Below are 20118 nucleotides of genomic sequence, written 5' to 3'. Positions count from 1 at the left end.
CTTGTAAGGTTTGCACAGAAACATTCAATGACCACAGTACTTATTTAAGTTCACCAATAGCCTCATTAGAGGCCTTCACCATATCTGTGACCACTTGCATGTCTGCCTTAAGTTCCATCCAATAGCCACATCTGCCACCAGTAAATTCTTTATCTCCACTACAAGGTTGTGGAAGTCCTGCTTGGTAACAGGTACTGTTTACCCTGTTTGTCTGTAGGAGCATGGTCTGGTTCTGTTGGCTCAGATCACGGGAGTGACTCCGCCTGAGTGAGGCTCTGCAAGACTTCCAAGCAGCGAGGCTCTCCTGCACTGCCATTGTGGGCTGATATTGCCTTTGGAGAAGATCCCCAATATCCCTCAACCTTGAGGGTAAGTCAAGCTGGGACCTCTGAGACTTCTGTCCCAAGCTGGTGTAAGTTTGGGCTGTGGAGCACTAGATACAGATCCCACCTCAGGCACTTCAGGAGAAACAAGATCACTGAGCAGAACAGCCTAATTGAGGTCTGGGGTAAGCCCCAGATCAAGCTTTCAAAAGAGTTTTGTGCGGAGCTATGGTAAATGGTGTCTGCTCCTTCATGAGGTCAGGCTCCACCCCTATACAATATTTTTGTTTAACCTCTTGAATTAAAGCTGAAAGCCTGCACTTCAAATGCATGTCGGCTGTATCATTTAATATTCATTGTGGTGGCAAACAGAGCCAACATTTAGGAAAATTGTGTTAGTGTCCAAATATTTCTGGACCTAACTGTATATTTTTATTATAGGGTCCAGGAGACACTTATTTAATATATCACGTTTTACACTGCAGCCCATAGAGTGGAAGATTAGAAAAGCCTAATAGCTGGGCATCTCTTGTTTTTTTGTGGATATTCTGGTGGACTTAACCTTATTTTTCTTATTTACATTGTTAATGGAGAGAGAGACCTGGTCATATTTCGATGAGAGCAGTTCTGATATCCATTATTATATCATGAGCAAATTACATGCTTTGCATAACTTAATTTACTTTCATTTTCAGCACAACTAGAGAGAGCAGCACATTACTCTGATCTGTGAAAGGATTAATTGGTGTGGAATAACTTACCTAGTAAGACCTTATGCCTGGGCTCACTATGCGTAGGGTTTCGTGAATAGCAAATGTTGTGGTTTCTATGGTTTACTGTGGTGCAATTATGCTCCACGCATAATCCTTTACTAATTGGCATTATAGAATTATACCATTTAGTAACCAGCAATTATGGCATGATATTGCTGTACACATCAAATTTTGGGCTCTAGTAAATCTAGCTTCTAGAGTTTATTGAATAACCGTGCAAGTTTTCCTTTGGTGGAAAAGCAGTTTGAGATTCAGGAAATCTGGAACCAGGAAGAAGCCGGTAGGAGACATATCTTAAATAGTTACACAGACAAATATTCTATCTGGTGTAAATAAACTATGATTTTATTTAGATTTTATTAGGATCTATATTTGATGTGTAATCAAGTACTAAACTGGGACTATCCCCACATGACTTGAATGGGATAGTTTTAGACTGGAATGTGAGAGGCTCCCATTCACTGTGTTGTGTTCCTGTGTGGTTAAACATCTATAAATAGAGGACATTTTTCTCATTCTAAGACTTGTAGAAATGGATACCAACCCAGGAAAAGGACCTCCTTATTAGTTGGATAACGACAGCATACTTTAACATGTATCTTGATTTATCTCACTTACTGCTTGCTAAATACCTGCTTTTTTTTCAGAAAAAGGGCTGCCAAAAATGTATTTTTGTTCTCATATTGTTTTGCTAATTCACTAAATTAGGTTCTCTTTCGATATCAGTCTGTGTATCTGTGTTTGTGTCAGTGTTTGGTTTAGTGTGAATGTCATTGTTTGTATCTGTGTGTCATTCTGTGTGTCTGTGTATCTGCATGTGTGTATGTGTGTTTCTGTGTATCTGTATGTGCAAAGGCGTGACTAGAAATTATGGGGCCCGTGTTGCGAAAACTGCACTGCCCCCCCCCCAACAACTCCATGTGTCGCATTCATAACCCCCAGCCCTCTATGTGTTTCATTCATGCCCTACGGTGTCTGTGAATCTGCATGCCTGTACTTGGGTATGTGTGTATCTGTATGTGTGTCTGTGTGTGTGTATCTGCTTGTGTGTCTTTGTGTATCTGTGTGTCTGTATCTGGATGTGTGTCAGTGTGTCAGTGTGTGTCTGTATCTGCATGTGTGTGTGACACTGTATATGTTTATGTGCATATATCTCAGCAGTCAAATGCCAAAACTACACACAATTATACCCTGGCATTCAAATATCAAGACTACATACAGACACATCACTACATTTTAAAAGGCAAACACTACACACATGTAAACCACTGTTTTCAAATGGCAACAGTACATAAAAATACACAACACTACACACAAATACACCCCTACATTGACACACACATACTCATACAAAAGCATACTGACACAAACACTGCTTAATGCTAAATGCAACCCTACAAAGATGGGCAAATGATAGATCCCTTGCTGGCAAAGCATTGTGGAAGATAATATGGAACTTGATTTGCTTGCCATTTCTATGGAGAGTATGTCAGATATGTGACCTGTGAAATTATCCTTTCTTGCATTATTCTTCTGTAGACTTGATTGTCTTGTAAGGGCAGTTCATAAAGTGTTAATCACAGTTTCTCTTACACAAAAAACTTTTTAGGAGGAAAAGTATGAAAATTATACACACACCTTTGTTGATGACAGATTTGAAACTAAGGGGTAATAAAAAAAAAAGGGGACTGTATCGTGCCTGAACGATTCATGGTTTAAAGGACACTTCCAGGCACCAAAGCAACTTCATTGGAAATAACTTATGGATCAAAGAGGTCCTGAAAGGGATAAAATGTTATTAAACAGTTTAATCCCAAAGTCTTCAAGACAGTACTTGATCGCTCTGCCCCTGAAATCCTACTCAGTGCCCAAACCTTCAATCAGGAAACCTTGGACCGTACCTTTTTCACGCTCTGTTTTCAATGGGTAGCTACTGATAGGATTCAATACTTTAAAGTTGTTATGGTGCCCGGAGAGTCCCTTTAAAGCGCTTAATCCTTTGAGATCCCTGGTGGATTAATGTCTCACTGACAGATAAATTCTACATACGGCAGGGCGGCACATTTCATTGATATATCTATGAACTGCTTAGAAGTGATATGTATCCAAGGAAACGCTGTGGTTTTGACAATTCTAATGCTGCATGCGCAGAGCTTCATTGCCACAACCCTGCACCAGTTATAGGGTATTTATTTTCCAGATATTTATTAATCTATCTTTTTGGTAGCCATTCTGTATGCACATTGTATAAATAGAATGGATATTAAGAATCTATCATACTATACAGGACAATCTCTCCCATGCCATTGGTTTGCAATACATACACCTGCAGAAGTTAGATCTTTAAGCTGATCTGGTATGCTGGGAGATGTGGCTGCAAGAGGACATGTCAGGGGGAGGGGGTTCTGCACTGATGTGTTTGAGGCATGTCTGGCGAAGAGGTCACACACACGCACACACACCTAGTTGGCACTAGTTTGCACAGTGAAGCAGAAGCACTCATAGATGCCTTAAATATTTCTTGAATCTCCATAAGCACATGCTGTGCATTTGGAAATTTTCTCTGATGTCTCATATGTGTTGCAGAGGTGTTTTTTGTTTTTACACTGAGTGTAGTTCAATAACAAAGCATATGTGACAAATAAGATCACGTGTAGTTTAAAAGAAGGTCCCTGGGCACATAGGTTGGGAGTTGTTCCACAACAGCTTTGGCTTTACCATTTGTCATTCCAAATTAAGATTATTTTATTCTACTGTACACAATGTATCACTATTGTTTCAGTACTACTATTCCATCATCAATGCTTGGACAGTTTGTTGATCCACTGAAAGTTTATGTACCAGCTTCGTTCTCTTGTAAACACTAAGAGTCACATAGAGAGAGACTGCAATATGAGCTGGCTCCAGGCACTGTGTCACTTCTCATTTCATTCGCAGAGTCTGGAAGATTCCTGTTATGTTATCCAGCACAGACCCTGCTAAGCACGCCTCCCCCCATCCCTCTTTCAACCCAACTGTATAAAAGAAAGGTGATGTGAACAGACACAAACAGAGAACTGAATTAGCCCTTAAACAGACTCTGGTTATTAGAAATCTGTACCTATATCCCAGGCTGTACCCAAGTATCTGCTCCTTCAGTCAGATAATTGAAAATTAAATATATATTTCGGTGCCGTCATATTCCACAGCACAGTACAATGGGGTCTATTGGCCTGCACATAATGCTGTCACTTTTGATATGGATGGCGCAAGGAAGTCCTCAACTTCGGAGAGCCAATGATCGCCATGGACAGTGTACGTATACGTTCACAGTACCCAGTCCTCGAGAGGGCAGCTGCTCAGAACCTGGAGAGGTAAATACTGCTATCCAGGATCTTCGTCGTGAAAACTCAGACCTTCGTCAACATACGGACTCATTGCAAACTCGAGTCACCTTGCTAGAGAGGGTAGTGAATAAGATGTTAGGAGGAGAGGTTTCAGGGCATTCAACGTTTGCACCCCAAGCCAGTGAAAATGTTCATCAAGAGTTGGAAAGGCTTAGGAGAGAGAAGGATGAGTGGGAAGGACAGAGGGGCAGTCTGGAGATGGCTTATTCTGACTTGCTAAAGGAAAAGTCTTCTTTGGAAGAGGAAAAGCAGAATTTAAATGAAAGATTGGAGAAGGTGCAAGGACAGTGTCCTAAGGTTGCCGAGGTGCCCAGGACCAGAGACCAACAAGTATCTCCAAGACAGGGTAAGTGTCTACAGAGCATGATAGATCCATCTGGGGTCTCCAGATTCACCATGTGTTGTTTGACAACACATGATTTACTCATACTGACATGTCGTATGTAGAATTTACATTTCGTAGGATTCCTCGTTGATTAATGATTTAATTCTTTTTTGACGTATTAAATTCTACATTATAGAAATCTGCATTTTTCAGAAGCTGTTCATTAATGTGTATAGGACTTCTAGCAAAGTGTACATCCCTCTTAACTTACATATTCATGTGTCAAAAGAACAAATGTAATCTACATACTTTACTAGAACTGTTAATATTAACTCTACTGCAGTTGGGTATGGGCTGCTTTGAAGAAAAGGTAGAGTATCTATTGAAAGTCTTCTTACTTGCGCAGGACAAAATGAGTATATGATAATTAGGGAATATGATGTATTTAGTTTGGGAAACTTTGTTTTGATATCAATAAAGCAAAATAATTGCCCCCAAATATAAGCTAATTTTTGTTGTAATTTGCCATTAGGGTAATTAAAAAAAACTGTGTAGGAAAGGAAATTCACATTGAATTCCAGACAATTCACACTTTGGTGAATAGTCCTACTAATGTGTGCATCTTTACCCACTGTACAGAACTGCTGAATGTATTACACTGTACTGAAAAAAAAACTAAATCTGAGACAACATTGTAAATTGGACAGCAACTTACTGGCAGGGTATTTTGGTATGCAAACGGCGTGGATCTGTTTATACATCTAAGCTGGAGCTCAGCAACCTTATACATTTAAAAAGGCAATGAACTCGCTGATGATTAACTTGGCAATGTTGTTAAACCAAACAGTTGATTTAGGAAGACCTATAATGAATACTTATTTCAGGGCTCAATTTCAATAAACACTTCCCTTAGGTATACGTGTTTTCACAGGCATAATCGTGATCTAGTAACCCTATTTTTAGGTTGAAAGTCAGTAGCCAGGACATATAGAGTTAGAAGGATAGAAATGTATTCACCCTAGACACCTCATTTCTGCTGTATCTTTAAATTGTTATTTTTTTTTTTTTTACTGGATTCATCAATAAAGCAGATTGTTTTAACCACTCTAGGGTGTTTGCCTAGTCTTTCTGTGTGGGTTGCTGACATTGTAAATGTGTGAGTGTAGTCAGGGTTCTCTGTGTTTTTGTTGTCAATGTGTAGAACAGCCTCCTTGCAGAGGTGGTAGAGACCAGTAAATTTGGAAAGAAGGCTTGGGGGGTGTGCTGATGTCCTCAGCAGGAAAACATATAACTGTTAAAGTTTTTAGAATGCAAATGGGCAGAATAGAAGTTATTTAAAATAAATCCAGGTTTTTATGACCAACCTATGTTTTCAGTTAATGATCAAGCAACATGCAACATTTGATTACTGGAATTCTATCCATACATATGAATGACACTATAACAGTGCTTCAGAATCCAAATTATCTTGTCCTGCACTGTATAGCATTTATGTCTGCAAGTGAAACACTGGTTTGTAAATCAAGGTCCTAAATAATTGATTATATGATAGATATAGAATGTAAGCTTGTTTGAGCAGGGTCCTCTCCAACCTATCGTGCCTGTAAGATTTGTTTTTTTGTAATTGTCCTATTTATAGTTAAATCCTCCTCTCATAATATTGTTAAGCGCTACGGAATCTGTTGGCGCTATATAAATGGCAATAATAATAATACATTTTTTTTAATTCTGCATTTTGTGGGGCTGCTGTTTTCATTTGCTATCTACCAAGAATTCATATTATATATTATGTTAACTGTTAGATTTACGCAAATCCTTAGCTCAGAAAAAAATTATGAACAATATGCTGTTTGTGAAAGTATTAGGATTTCCTGTTCCTGCACTCAGGGTTTGCTGAGAGTTTGGGGAGTTAGGGTAAAAATGATTTATATTCTACAATAGGAGAGAATACCAAACTTTATTCAAAATCCATAACAGCTGTACAGATATCACTGAGGGTCTTGGGGCAAGATTCCTTTTAGCTTATAATGGGTTAATATGTATCTTGAACAAAGATCTGGATTTTATTTGATCTATTTGGGATTTTGTACAGTGCTTCCTGGAATGCTGCAAAAATGTCTACTCATCCCTCTAGCTATGAAAACGCAAAAAAATATTAATATAGGGGAGTGGGGCATTAAACCCATTATATATATATATATATATTAATTATTATTATTATTATATTATATCTAACCTGTATTAATTTGGTGTATAAAAAATACTGCAAGGCAATTAATAAAGAAGATTGAATTTGAATATGGAACTGTATATCATGATCATTTCTTATTTCAGCAGTTTCTTACTGGCATGCTTCATATTCCAACTTTGAAATAGCACTGTTTACGCAGTTTTAGTGTTTTCTGGATTGGCACCATTAGATTGGCACCAATAGGGCTTGCATTGCTCTGTAGTATGTAACATTCTAATGCTGCAAGAGGTAAATCAGTTAACTATCTAAGACAGCGGTTCCCAAAGTGTGGGTCGCGACCCACTGGTGGGTCGCAGGGCGATTCCCAGTGGGTCGCGCTGACCCACACATCCAGGGCCGCCGGGCAGTCAGGCAGACTGACACCAGGAAGGAGCCCGGCGGTTTGCCCTGTATGCCGCAGGGCTCCCTCCAGTCAGTCTGCCCAGCAGCTCCGGCCTGCAGCTCCGCCGGGTGCAGAGCTGCAGACCGTGTGATAGGAGTCTCGCGAGCTCCCAGAGCGTTACCATGGCAACACTCTGGGAGCTCGCGATACTTTTATTACACTGTCTGCAGCTCTGCACCCGGCGGAGCTGCAGACCGGAGAGTTACCTCACTGGACCACCAGGGATGTCTAATGAAGGTAGGGCACAGAGCCCAAACAATGCCCCCCACCCTAATGTAACCCCTTCTCTGCCCCCCCCCCCACCCTAATGTATCCCTATCTCTGCCCCCCCCACTCCAATGTAACCCCTTCTCTGCCCCCCCCCCTAATGTAACCCCTTCTCTGCCCCCCCCACCCTAATGTAACCCTTTCTCTGCCCCCCCCACCCTAATGTAACCCCTTCTCTGCCCCCCCACCCTAATGTAACCCCTTCTCTGCCCACCCCCCACCCTAATGTATCCCTATCTCTGCCCCCCCCACTCCAATGTAACCCCTTCTCTGCCCCCCCCCTAATGTAACCCCTTCTCTGCCCCCCCACCCTAATGTAACCCTTTCTCAGCCCCCCCACTCCAATGTAACCCCTTCTCTGCCCCCCCCCACCCTAATGTAACCCCTTCTCTGCCCCCCACTCCAATGTAACCCCTTCTCTGCCCCCCCCCCACTCCAATGTAACCCCTTCTCTGCCCCCCCCCCCACCCTAATGTAACCCCTTCTCTGCCCCCCCCACCCTAATGTAACCCCTTCTCTGCCCCCCCCCACCCTAATGTAACCCCTTCTCTGCCCCCCCACCCTAATGTAACCCCTTCTCTGCCCACCCCACTCCAATGTAACCCCTTCTCTGCCCCCCCACCCTAATGTAACCCCTTCTCTGCCCCCCACTCCAATGTAACCCTTTCTCTGCCTCCCCCACTCCAATGTAACCCCTTCTCTGCCCCCCCACCCTAATGTAACCCCTTCTCTGCCCCCCCCACCCTAATGTAACCCCTTCTCTGCCCCCCCCACCCTAATGTAACCCCTTCTCTGCCCCCCACTCCAATGTAACCCTTTCTCTGCCCCCCCACTCCAATGTAACCCCTTCTCTGCCTGCCCCCCACCCCAATGTAACCCCTTCTCTGCCTGCCCACCTACCCCAATGTAACCCCTTCTCTGCCCCCCCACTCCAATGTAACCCCTTCTCTACCCCCCACTCCAATGTAACCCCTTCTCTGCCCCCCCACTCCAATGTAACCCCTTCTCTACCCCCCACTCCAATGTAACCCCTTCTCTGCCCCCCCACTCCAATGTAACCCCTTCTCTGCCCCCCCACCCTAATGTAACCCCTTCTCTGCCCCCCCCACTCCAATGTAACCCCTTCTCTGCCCCCCCACTCCAATGTAACCCCTTCTCTGCCTGCCCCCCACCCCAATGTAACCCCTTCTCTGCCTGCCCCCCTACCCCAATGTAACCCCTTCTCTGCCCCCCACTCCAATGTAACCCCTTCTCTGCCTGCCCCCTCACCCCAATGTAACCCCTTCTCTGCCTCCCCTCCCCCCCACTGTAACCCCTTCTCTGCCTGCCCTCCTCCCCCCCACTGTAACCCCTTCTCTGCCTTCCCTCCCCCCTAACCCCTTCTCTGCCTGCCCCCCTCCCTCCACTGTAACCCCTTCTCTGCCTGCCCTCCACCCCCCACTGTAACCCCTTCTTTGCCTGCCCCCCCGTAACCCCTTCTCTGCCTACTCTCCCCCAACTGCAACCCCTTCTCTGCCTGCCCCCTCCCCCCACTGTAACCCCTTCTCTGCCTGCCCCCACCCCCACTGTAACGCCTTCTCTGCCTCCTCTCCCCCCCTGTAACCCCTTCTCTGCCTGCCCCTCCCCCCCTGTAACCCCTTCTCTGCCTGACCCTCCCCCCCACTGCAACCCCTTCTCTGCCTGCCCTCCCCCCCACTGTAACCCCTTCTATGCCTGCCCTCCCCCCCACTGCAACCCCTTCTCTGCCTGCCCTCCTCCCCCCACTGTAACCCCTTCTCTGCCTTCCCTCCTCCCCCTCACTGTAACCCCTTCTCTGCCTGCCCTCCCCCCGTAACCCCTTCTCTGCCTGCCCTCCCCCCCACTGTAACCCCTTCTCTGCCTGCCCTCCCCCCACTGTAACCCCTTCTCTGCCTGCCCCCCCAATGTAACCCCTTTTCTGTCTGCCCCCCTCCCCCCTGTAACCCCTTCTCTGCCTGCCCTCCACCCCCCACTGTAACCCCTTCTCTGCCTGCCCCTCTCCCCCCCTGTAACCCCTTCTCTGCCTACCCTCCCCCAACTGCAACCCCTTCTCTGCCTGCCCCCCTACCCCCACTGTAACGCCTTCTCTGCCTGCCCTCCCCCCTGTAACCCCTTCTCTCCCTGCCCCTCTCCCCACACTGTAACCTTTTCTCCCCCCGCCCCCCCACTGTCGCCTTTTCTCCCCCTGCCCCCCACACTGTAGCCCTTTCTCCCCCTGCCTGCCTACTGTAACCCTTTCTCCCCCTGCCTGCCCACTGTAACCCTTTCTCCCCCTGCCTGCCCACTGTAACCCTTTCTCCCCCTGCCCACCCACTGTAACCCTTTCTCACACTTCCCCCACACTGTTACCAGTACACACACTCCCTCCCACACTGTCACCCTCACCTCCTGTCTCTGTGTGTCCTTTTGTGTCAGTGTGTGTGTGTATTTGTGTGTCTGTGTGTATCTGTGTACATGAGTGTCTGTGTATCTGTGTGTGGGAAACTAAGTGTCATTGTGTGTATCGCTGTGTATTTGTGTGTCTGTGTGTGTGTGTGTGTGTGTGTATACACTGCACACATACTCCATACAAAAAACATGCTTACATTGAAACACACATTGTGTATATGTATATTTTATAAACACAATATACACACACTGCATCCACTACACACACGCACACACTGCAATCAAACGCAAACATTACATACAAACACACCCCTGCATTAAAACACTAAAATGATCTACAAACACCCCTTCATTCAAACACCAACACTACACACAAAAAGCACACCTGCATTTAAAGTCCTACACTACATTTACAAACACCCCTTCATTCAGATGCAAACATTACAAACAAGTACACCACTACATTCCAATAGCAACAGTACATACAAATACACTCATACATGCACACATATACTTAATACAAAAACATGCTTACATTCAAACACTGCTCACAAATATAACCCTGCAATGATGTGCAAATGGTAGATCTCCATCTGGCATATTATTGTTGAAGTTCTCCGACAGATGGAGATCTACCTTTTGGCCACACTTTCACTAGATGGGGGCCCAGAAAACATACTTGCACCACGGTCCTCTCTACATTAGTTCCACCACTAGGATAATCAATGTGAAAGAGCAGGACAACAACATTTCTGATTCCGAGTCTGTGAGTAAGCAGTTGTATGTCTCTAAAACTGATTGCCATGATGTGTAAAGTTTCTGCGTCTAAAACTGCCATGATATATCAAAATTATGCCTCTAAAACTGCCATGTTATGCCAATTTTATGCATCTAAAGCTGATTGCCATGGTGTGCCAATTTTATGCATCTGACTGTTTGCCATGGTGTGCCAATTGAATGCTTCTGAAGCCGATTTGCATGATGTGCCAAGTTTATGCATCTAAAAGTGATTGCAATGATATGCCAAGTTTATGCATCTAAAGCTGATTGCCATGGTGTGCCAATTTTATGCATCTAAAACTGATTGCAATGGTGTGCCAATTGAATGCTTCTGAAGCTGATTGCCATGATGTGCCAAGTGTATGCATCTAAAAGTGATGCCATGATATGCCAATTGTATGCATCTAAAGCTGATTGCCATGGTGTGCCAATTGAATGCTTCTGAAGCTGATTGCCATGATGTGCCAAGTTTATGCATCTAAAAGTGATTGCCATGATATGCCAAGTTTATGCATCTAAAGCTGATTGCCATGGTGTGCCAAGTTTATGTATTTAAAGCTGTCATGATGTTCCAATTGTATGCCTCTAGAACTGATTGCCATGATGTACCAATTTTATGCATCTAAAATTGATTGCAATGGTATACCAATTGTATGTATCTAAAGCGGATTGCCATGGTGTGCCAATTGTATGCATCTAAAGCGGATTTCCACGGTGTGCCAATTGTATGCTTCTGAAGCTGATTGCCATGATGTGCCAAGTTTATGCATCTAAAAGTGATTGCCATGATATGCCAATTTTATGCATCTAAAGCTGATTGCCATGGTGTGCCAATTGTATGCTTCTGAAGCTGATTGGCATGATGTGCCAAGTTTATGCGTCTAAAAGTGATTGCAATGATATACCAAGTTTATGCATCTAAAGCTGATTGCCATGGTGTGCCAATCTTATGCATCTGACTGTTTTCAATGGTGTGCCAAATGAATGCTTCTGAAACTGATTGCCATGATGTGCCACGTTTATGCATCTAAAAGTGATTGCCATGATATGCCAAGTTTATGCATCTAAAGCTGATTGCCATGGTGTGCCAAGTTTATGTATTTAAAGCTGTCATGATGTTCCAATTGTATGCCTCTAAAACTGATTGCCATGATGTACCAATTTTATGCATCTAAAACTGATTGCAATGGTATGCCAATTGTTTGCATATAAAGCAAATTGCCATGGTGTGCCAATTGTATGCATCTAAAGCGGATTGCTATAGTTTGCCAATTATATGCTTCTAAAGCGGTTTGCCATGGTGTGCCAATTGTATGCCTCTGAAGCTGATTGCCATGGTGTACCAATTTTATGCACCTAAAAGTGATTGCAATGATATACCAAGTTTATGCATCTAAAGCTGATTGCCATGGTGTGCCAATTTTATGCATCTGACTGTTTTCAATGCTGTGCCAATTGAATGCTTCTGAAGCTGATTGCAATGGTATGCCAATTGTATGCATCTAAAGCGAATTGCCATGGTGTGCCAATTGTATGCATCTAAAGCGGATTTCCACGGTGTGCCAATTGTATGCATCTAAAGCGGATTGCTATAGTTTGCCAATTGTATGCCTCTAAAGCGGATTGCTATGGTGTGCCAATTGTATGCCTCTGAAGCGGATTGCCATGGTGTTCACTTTTTAAAATACGCATTAAAAGCAAGTGGGTCCCGAAAAATTTCCATTTTGAAAAGTGGGTCTCGGCCCATAAAAGTTTGGGAAGCCCTGATCTAAGACATTATGTTCTAGGTGGCAGGAAAGTAGAGCTGCCAAATCACTATGTCACTGCAGGACATATATACATTGATTGACTGCACTTGGCAATAAACGGAAAGCCTGTACTGTGGGTGTCTAATTAGTAAATTGACCCCAGAAGTGACATTTGGATGCCTCTTGTGGCTAATTAAATTCACACTGTGATGTAGTAGGAATGCTACACACTATTGGAGGGACCCTTCAAGCAAATACTATATATATTATGACTGAGAATTATGAAAGTTGCAGTCCATGAGCACATGGGGTGCTAAAGGGTGACAATATCTCTATGCGTCATGTCTCCATTGCATATATGATAGACTGAAGCTACCATCATTCTCAGCCACACAATGGTAGTTACCATTTATTGTAGGTAGATTGTGTTCGGTTTAATGTTCCTGCACTGTTAGAGTTATACTAAGAGTAATGGGAGTTAGGGTTATGATTCCCTCCATTCTACAATAGGAAGGAATTCAGAAGAGTATCCCATAAAAGCAATGCGGGATGCACGGAGGGTGAGATCCTCTGCTGTCTGCGTAGATTTATATGGATTCTTAATAAAGATTTAGATTTTACCCTTACCTTTGTTTATTGGACACTAACTGGGTTGTTCAATAAAGTGAGAATTCAAAGTGAACTATGCTTTCAGTTCTACTACTCTGGCCTTAACTTTGGAATTCACTTAGAATTCTTACTTTAATGAGAAACACCCTGTTAATGCGTTGTACTGTATGGGACTGTCAAACTGAGAGTGTGTTCCCACAGTAGAAAATAATGGCCCAATGTCACACCTTAATTGAAAATTCCATGCCTGGTAAATATTATAACTATGTTCCTGTTATGGTCATAAATTTACATTAATGGAAAGAAACTCTCTCACCATCACAAACTATTTCCACATGGTCCAGATTTTAACCCTGCTCCATCAGTTCTAAAGCCATGGTAAGACACACAGTGCTAATACTATTTACATTGTAATACAGCATGAACAATTTCTGGTGTTTGCATTCACACATGGATCAATACATGACTTAAAGGGACACTCAAGGCACCAAAGCAACTTAATCTAAATGAAGTTGCTATGGTGATAGGAGGTCCCCGGAGGCACTCTTTCCTCAGTTTCAGTAAATGTGGCCTGCCGTCAAGCAGGGATGCTGCTGATTGGCTGAGAACGGTCATCTGACACTCTCAGCCAACCAGTGACTCTCCATTCACAAAACTGGCTTGGGAAGAAATGTTCATTTTTCAAGCCAGTTTTGTAATTTGGGAGTCACAGATTGGCTGAGAGTGTCAGATGACCGTTCTCAGCCAATCAGTGATGCACCTGCCCTGCGGCACTCCGCGCTTTCTGAAAGCTAAAATTCAGAAGCCTGATGCCGCCTATGGGAGTGGGGGAGGGAGTGGACATCGCCTCTGGAGGCAACTTTGGGGGTAAACCGTGCAAGAATGGTCCATTTACATGAAGTCGTTTTGGTGCCTGAAGTGTCCCTTTAACTTTCTGAGAAATCAAGCTTGTGTAAGCCATCATGGTCTTCTCAATGAACAGTAACTTTGTATGAATTACCAACCAACATGCAAGATATACGGAAAAAATATCAAGTGAGAAAGAATTTCAAGTTTGCTACATTTTTCAGTTATTGGTTTTCTATGCCTTATTAGTAAATTACCCCAGTAAGTTGGACTCATTGCCCTCTCTTTTACATTTGGTGTTCCAAGAGTAAGTTCTAGGGATCTTGATATATCTCTTCCACAATTGTGAGTAAAAAATGATCAAGCAGACTCTCAATCGATGGTCATATGAATAATAATATATGTGACGTAGACAGCTTACCAAGCGCTCTGATTAAACACCAGGTGGGGAGATATCCAACTCCAAAATAGCATGGAAACACTCATTGGTTAAGAAAGAGAGAATGTCAGTCAGGTTAGTCTGGAGAAAAACAAACTTTATTGGCACATGGAACTGCATCACACGAGGAGCCTAAGCAAAGCCTTAGGGATATTTTATAGCGCTCCAGACTATGCTGTGTGGTGTTCTCTTTTTCACATCCAGGGAATCTTCCACAATTTTGTCTTATCCTGTTACCCATTCCTCTAGACAGGGGAGATCCTGTGATCTCCCCTGCCGAGCTCGGCCCATGGCCATTGTGGCCCACCGAGCATTTGCCCGGAATACCCGATGGCCAGTCCAGGCCTGCCTCTAGTTATTCACTCAACTTCACATTCCTACTGGCCCATTTAAATATCCCCTCTCTTAAACATATTTGTTCCCAGTTGGCATCCCCTCTATGACCTCTGTTGTTTCATCTAAATGCCTACAGTTTCACCCTTCTGTCCCCACTTGCTATCCCCTTGGAAATACTCTTCTGTTCCTTCTCTCTATTCCCTCTCCCACTCAGGGCCGGACTGGCCCACCGGGATACCGGGAAATTTCCCGGTGGGCCGCGGTATCTGGGGGCTGCGCAAGTATGTGCCACCGGGTGGCCGGTCCAGTGGCACACTCAGAGGGGGGCCGGCGGCCGCGTTCCACACTGCAGCCTCGCCGGTCCGGCTGCACTCCTACTGCTGAGGGCTGAAGGGGGAGGGAGCATATCTCTACCATGCTCCCTCGCGGTTCCCACAATTCACAGCACGATGCTGCTGTGAATTGTGGGAACCGCAAGGGGCATGGTAGAGATATGCTCCCTCTCCCTTCAGCCCTCAGCAGTAGGAGTGCAGCCGGACCGGCGAGGCTGCAGTGTGGAACGCGGCCGGCCCCCTGACTCCTCGACTCCTCTAAGGTGGGTGGGGTGGGGGGGGGTGAATAAAGAGAAATACAGAGGGGGTGGGGGGTTAATAGAGAGATACAGAGGGGGGGTTAATAGAGAGAGATACAGAGGGAGGTTAATAGAGAGAGATACAGGGGGGTTAATAGAGAGAGATACAGAGGGGGGGTTAATAGAGAGAGATACAGGGGGGGTTAATAGAGAGAGATACAGTGGGGGGGTTAATAGAGAGAGATACAGAGGGGGGGTTAATAGAGAGAGATACAGGGGGGTTAATAGAGAGAGAGACAGAGGGGATGGGGGGTGAATAGAGAGAGAGACAGAGGGGATGGGGGTGAATAGAGAGAGAGAGACAGGGGGGGTGAATAGAGAGAGAGAGACAGAGGGGGGGAGTGCCACAGGGAGAGGGGGGAGAGTGAGACACAAGGGGAGAAAGAGGGGCGAATAGAGAGAGACAGAGGGGGAGGGAGAGTGCCACAGGGAAAGGAGAGAGAAAGAGACAGAGGGGGAGGGTGAGACACAAGGGGAGAAAGAGGGGCGAATAGAGAGAGACAGAGGGGGAGGGAGAGTGCCACAGGGAAACTCTAGCCCTGGAGCTACGGGCTAGAGTTCACTCTCACCACTGCGACCACCAGGGATTCCTGGTGTTCCCAGTGGTGAGAGTGAACTCTAGCCCCATACAAACACTGCCCACACACACACCATACACATTCACACACTGCCCCCCATACACACACACAGACCCCCATACACACATTGCCCTACACACACACACAGCCACCTATACACACATTGTCCCACACACCCTACACACTGAACCTTTCACACACATTGCACCCCTCACACATTGCACCACTGCTCCTATACCCTACTACAGCCCCATATCCCAACGGTTTGACTATTTACTCTGGGAGTGGGTCCCGGCACTCCTGGCACCATAACCACTACACAGAGCTGTAGTGGTTATTGTGCATGGATTATTTCTTTAAATAATCTATAAGTGCCCCTCCTGAGATCAGGCTCTGGATCCGCCACTGATTTTATATGTATGATGTATATGTATGATTTGATATACCTATAATATTTACACATATATTAATGTACATTTATATATGCATAATACACTAAGAAATGTCATTAATATGTACCATATGTAATGAGCAGATATTGGCCCAGTCTTGTTTCTAGGTGCATACTCCAGCACAATAACATATTTAAAGTGAAGAGCGCACCCACAGGACTTCAAAATAAACAAGATAACGTAATTTTTTACAGTTGTGCCCTACATACATTCACTATTTCAGTCCCATTACTAAACTTTCCTTAATATGTCATGGTAGTTGGACTGAAACATTGGTTATATGCAAAGGCACGTCTGCTTAAAATAAATCTGCACTCTTTTTTTTTAAGCCTATATGTGCTTTTTTTCACGTTGGAGTAATAATTTTAATTTTAAGTTATCTTTTCTAACTCTGTATCTGCACACTATGCTGGCACGACGCATTATGGGGCTGGTAAATAATTTTTTTCCAGGGCTGCTTTTATTTCCCAGTCCGGCCCTGCTCCCACTACTTCTTTCCCACTCACTATACAATGTAACACTGATCCTGCCTCATTGTATCCTCTCCCATTCCCTGATGCCAAATCATTGGGGACATTCACTAAAGTGTTGTATTCTAATGTGGTACAAAAATGCAATGCATTGTGTCAACAGCGGAATGTGCCAGCGCATTCTACTGGTTTCAATGCTGAGTGCCCTCACTTTTAGTATTTTAGACCACGTTTTAGAAAAGAACACTTTGATGGATTTTCCCCCAATGAGTTGGCATCAGGGACTAGGTGAGGATAGTGTAAGTTGGGATCAGAAGTTCAATTAAAAAAGTACCCACCTGCACAGCAAAAATAAAGAATAAAAAAAGAAAAGGGAATTAGATGAGGTATAACTTGTTCTAACGTAATGCTCAATCATGTTCTACACAGAAACATACTTGTTAAAACTAGTGACCAAAACTATTTCCCCTATCCAAAATGCTTTTTGTTTTGTTTTTAATCTTTGTGCTCTGAAATGTAATGTTCTCCTCCTAAAGATTGATATAAAGGTCACTGGCACATTGGACACTGGCACATTGGGATGATTCTTTATGAGTACTTTTTAAACTGAAAAATAATATGTCTAATGATAGGTAACTGAATAAAATGTGTAATGTTCGGTTTTAAGTATCCATTATCTTGAATTGTCTATTAAGCTTAAAACAACTTTTTTAACATCCAGTACAAAATATCCTGTAAATGTTTTTTTTTTCCTTGAAATAAGTCCAGAATATAAATAATTATTTAGAAACTGAACATCACAGAAAAGTTAAAAATATTGTTGAACTAGAATAAAAGTGTAAACAAACAGAAATTACACCATCTCTTAGCCATTTGGGTATAACAAAAAAAGTATGTGATTTATGTAATAAAAATTGCATTATACTTGCAAATTAGATGGTTTATTATGAAGAAATAGCGATGTTGTTTTCCCGGGAAAGATCAAAGGACTGTATCAGAAAGGATTGCATTTTGTGCACTTTCCAGAGACTTGGGCTGCAAGCTGATGTGCTGTAATATAATAAAAAGGCTGAATTTAGGTGATTTTTTTGTTTTGTCAGGACCGAATTGTGTCCATGGACTTCGTTTTCAGATGAAATTTGGATGTTATTTTCGTTTGAAGAACCCATTTGGTCATTATTTTCGGTTTAGAATTTAAGTCGGAGAATGAAATTCCAGACCAGTAGCAACTGCATCTTGCAGCCGTTTAGTAGATAGCCCCCTAAATCCCCAAAGTATTAGGAAGCTATCTACTAAAAAGCTGAAAGACCAAAATTGATCTCTCATCTAACTTTACTAATACTTATAACCTCCCTTCTGCCCCTACTTGCTATCCCATGACAAGGTGAATGTCGACTAAACAGTGAGCAGTCCTCCCCCCAAAATTCAATAAAGGGGGACCTGACACAGTAATAAGTAATAAAGGGTAAGGGGACCTATTGTTCCCCCGCAGTCTCCACCCATTGGAGACTGTGGGCTCTAAGTAATAAAGGGGGGACCTATTCCCCCCCCCTCCCCCCGTCCCCACCCATTGCCTGCAGGTGGGAGCACTAAGTAACAAAGGGGACGACGACAATCAGTTCCACCTATCACCCATTGGTGGTGACTCTAAGTAATAAAGGGAAGAACCTATTTTCCCTCCCAGCCCTAACCCATTGACAGCGAGTGGGGGCCCCAAGTAATAAAAGGGGGGAACCCATGCCGGCAGGTGGGGGGACCTAAGTAATAAGGGGAGGGATGACTAAGGGGTCCCTAGTTACCCCCAATAAATAAATACCCTACCTACCACCCTCACCTTAATAATAATAAAGCGAGGAATAAATTTATAAAATATAACATTAATGCTTACTATTTGTTGTCTTCTTTTTTTCTTGAATTTTCTTTTTTCGGCCCAAAAAAAACCATAAACTGCATTGAACTAATAAAATTAAGAAATGACCTGAAAGCAAAAAATAAAATTAAAAACACACTGGAAAAAAAAATCCCGACCTTAAAAAATAATCCACTGTCACCTGGCTAGTTTTCCCCCAATATTACTTAGGGCCCCCACTCACCGCTAATGGCTGGGGAGGAACAATAAGTTTCCCCTCATTATTACTCAGGGCCCCAATTCACCAGCAATGCTTGGGGGCTTGGGTCAAAGAATAGGTTCCACCCCATTATTACTTAGGGCCCCCACCTGCACTAATGGGTGGTGGCCGGAGGGGGCACAAAGGGCCTACACCTGCCAGCAATGAGTCAGGGTTGGGGGGGCATTAGGTCCCCTGTTTTGGTTATTCATTCAGTGCACATTCGTTCGTTCGACTTTGTGAGCAGAAAGAACAAAGGCACACCAAAATAATGAGCAATTTGTCCATTCGGATGAAGCATTCGGCCTTTTGAATTACAGACAGTGTAATACAAAAGGCCAATTGCGACTTGTGAATGAACGAATAAACAAATGGCGCTTTGAAGAATTTTGTTCGGCACCCATTCATTTTTTAATTCATTCATCCAGCTCCCCATTCGTTATTCAGTATCCGAACTAATGGACGAAACGCTTATTTTCATTTAAAAAAAATCCATTTATATGAATACGAATGTCAAGTCTAATACTTATTTGGTTAAAAGAACTTATTTTGAGTGTGTAGTTGTCTAACGATTAAGTCTAACAAATGGATGAAAAAAGTAAGATGTCTGAGACAGGGGTAAGTACCTGCTGGATCTCCTTTTAGTTTTTAGTAAGAATATTCTGATTATAACATCAGATGGGTAAAGCCTGACAGTTCCAAGTGGGATTTTCATATCAAGATAGCCCTTTAAGGATGGCGGGCATGCTATGCCACCCTTGGGGACCCGGCTCCAAACGCCGGCGGGCGACATAGCACGTCCCCTCCGTCCTATTCACTTACCCGGTCACAAACACTAGCCAAAATTGACGTTCAAATTAGTTTTTTGCATTTTTCACACACATCCCAATATTAACACTAACTTTGGCCAGTGTTTGTGACCAAGTGGCTACTAAAAAAGACTGACATACCCCATTTGCAATACTTTGGGTTGTCTACTATTGCAAATGGTATGCCATCATGGGGGTA

General features: G+C 43.6%; 1 protein-coding gene across 2 annotated transcripts in view; it reads left to right on the top strand.

The window, feature by feature from the left end:
• Positions 1–4158: 4158 nt before the first annotated feature.
• The window catches only part of MYOC (myocilin), a 28489-nt gene continuing 12529 nt past the window's right edge, over positions 4159–20118 (top strand). For both annotated transcript variants that reach the window (XR_010084024.1, XM_063426170.1), the window contains exon 1: positions 4159–4828. Coding sequence is in view for 1 of the 2 variants with exons in the window: in XM_063426170.1 (XP_063282240.1) it covers positions 4294–4828 (535 nt within the window). In the remaining variant the exon portion in view is untranslated. The remainder of the gene's footprint in view (positions 4829–20118) is intronic.

Source organism: Pelobates fuscus, chromosome 7, assembly GCF_036172605.1.
Source record: "Pelobates fuscus isolate aPelFus1 chromosome 7, aPelFus1.pri, whole genome shotgun sequence".
NCBI classification, from domain to species: Eukaryota; Metazoa; Chordata; class Amphibia; order Anura; family Pelobatidae; genus Pelobates; species Pelobates fuscus.
Note: the sequence above shows the minus strand (reverse complement) of the source record. Positions and strands in the feature narration are given on the sequence as shown.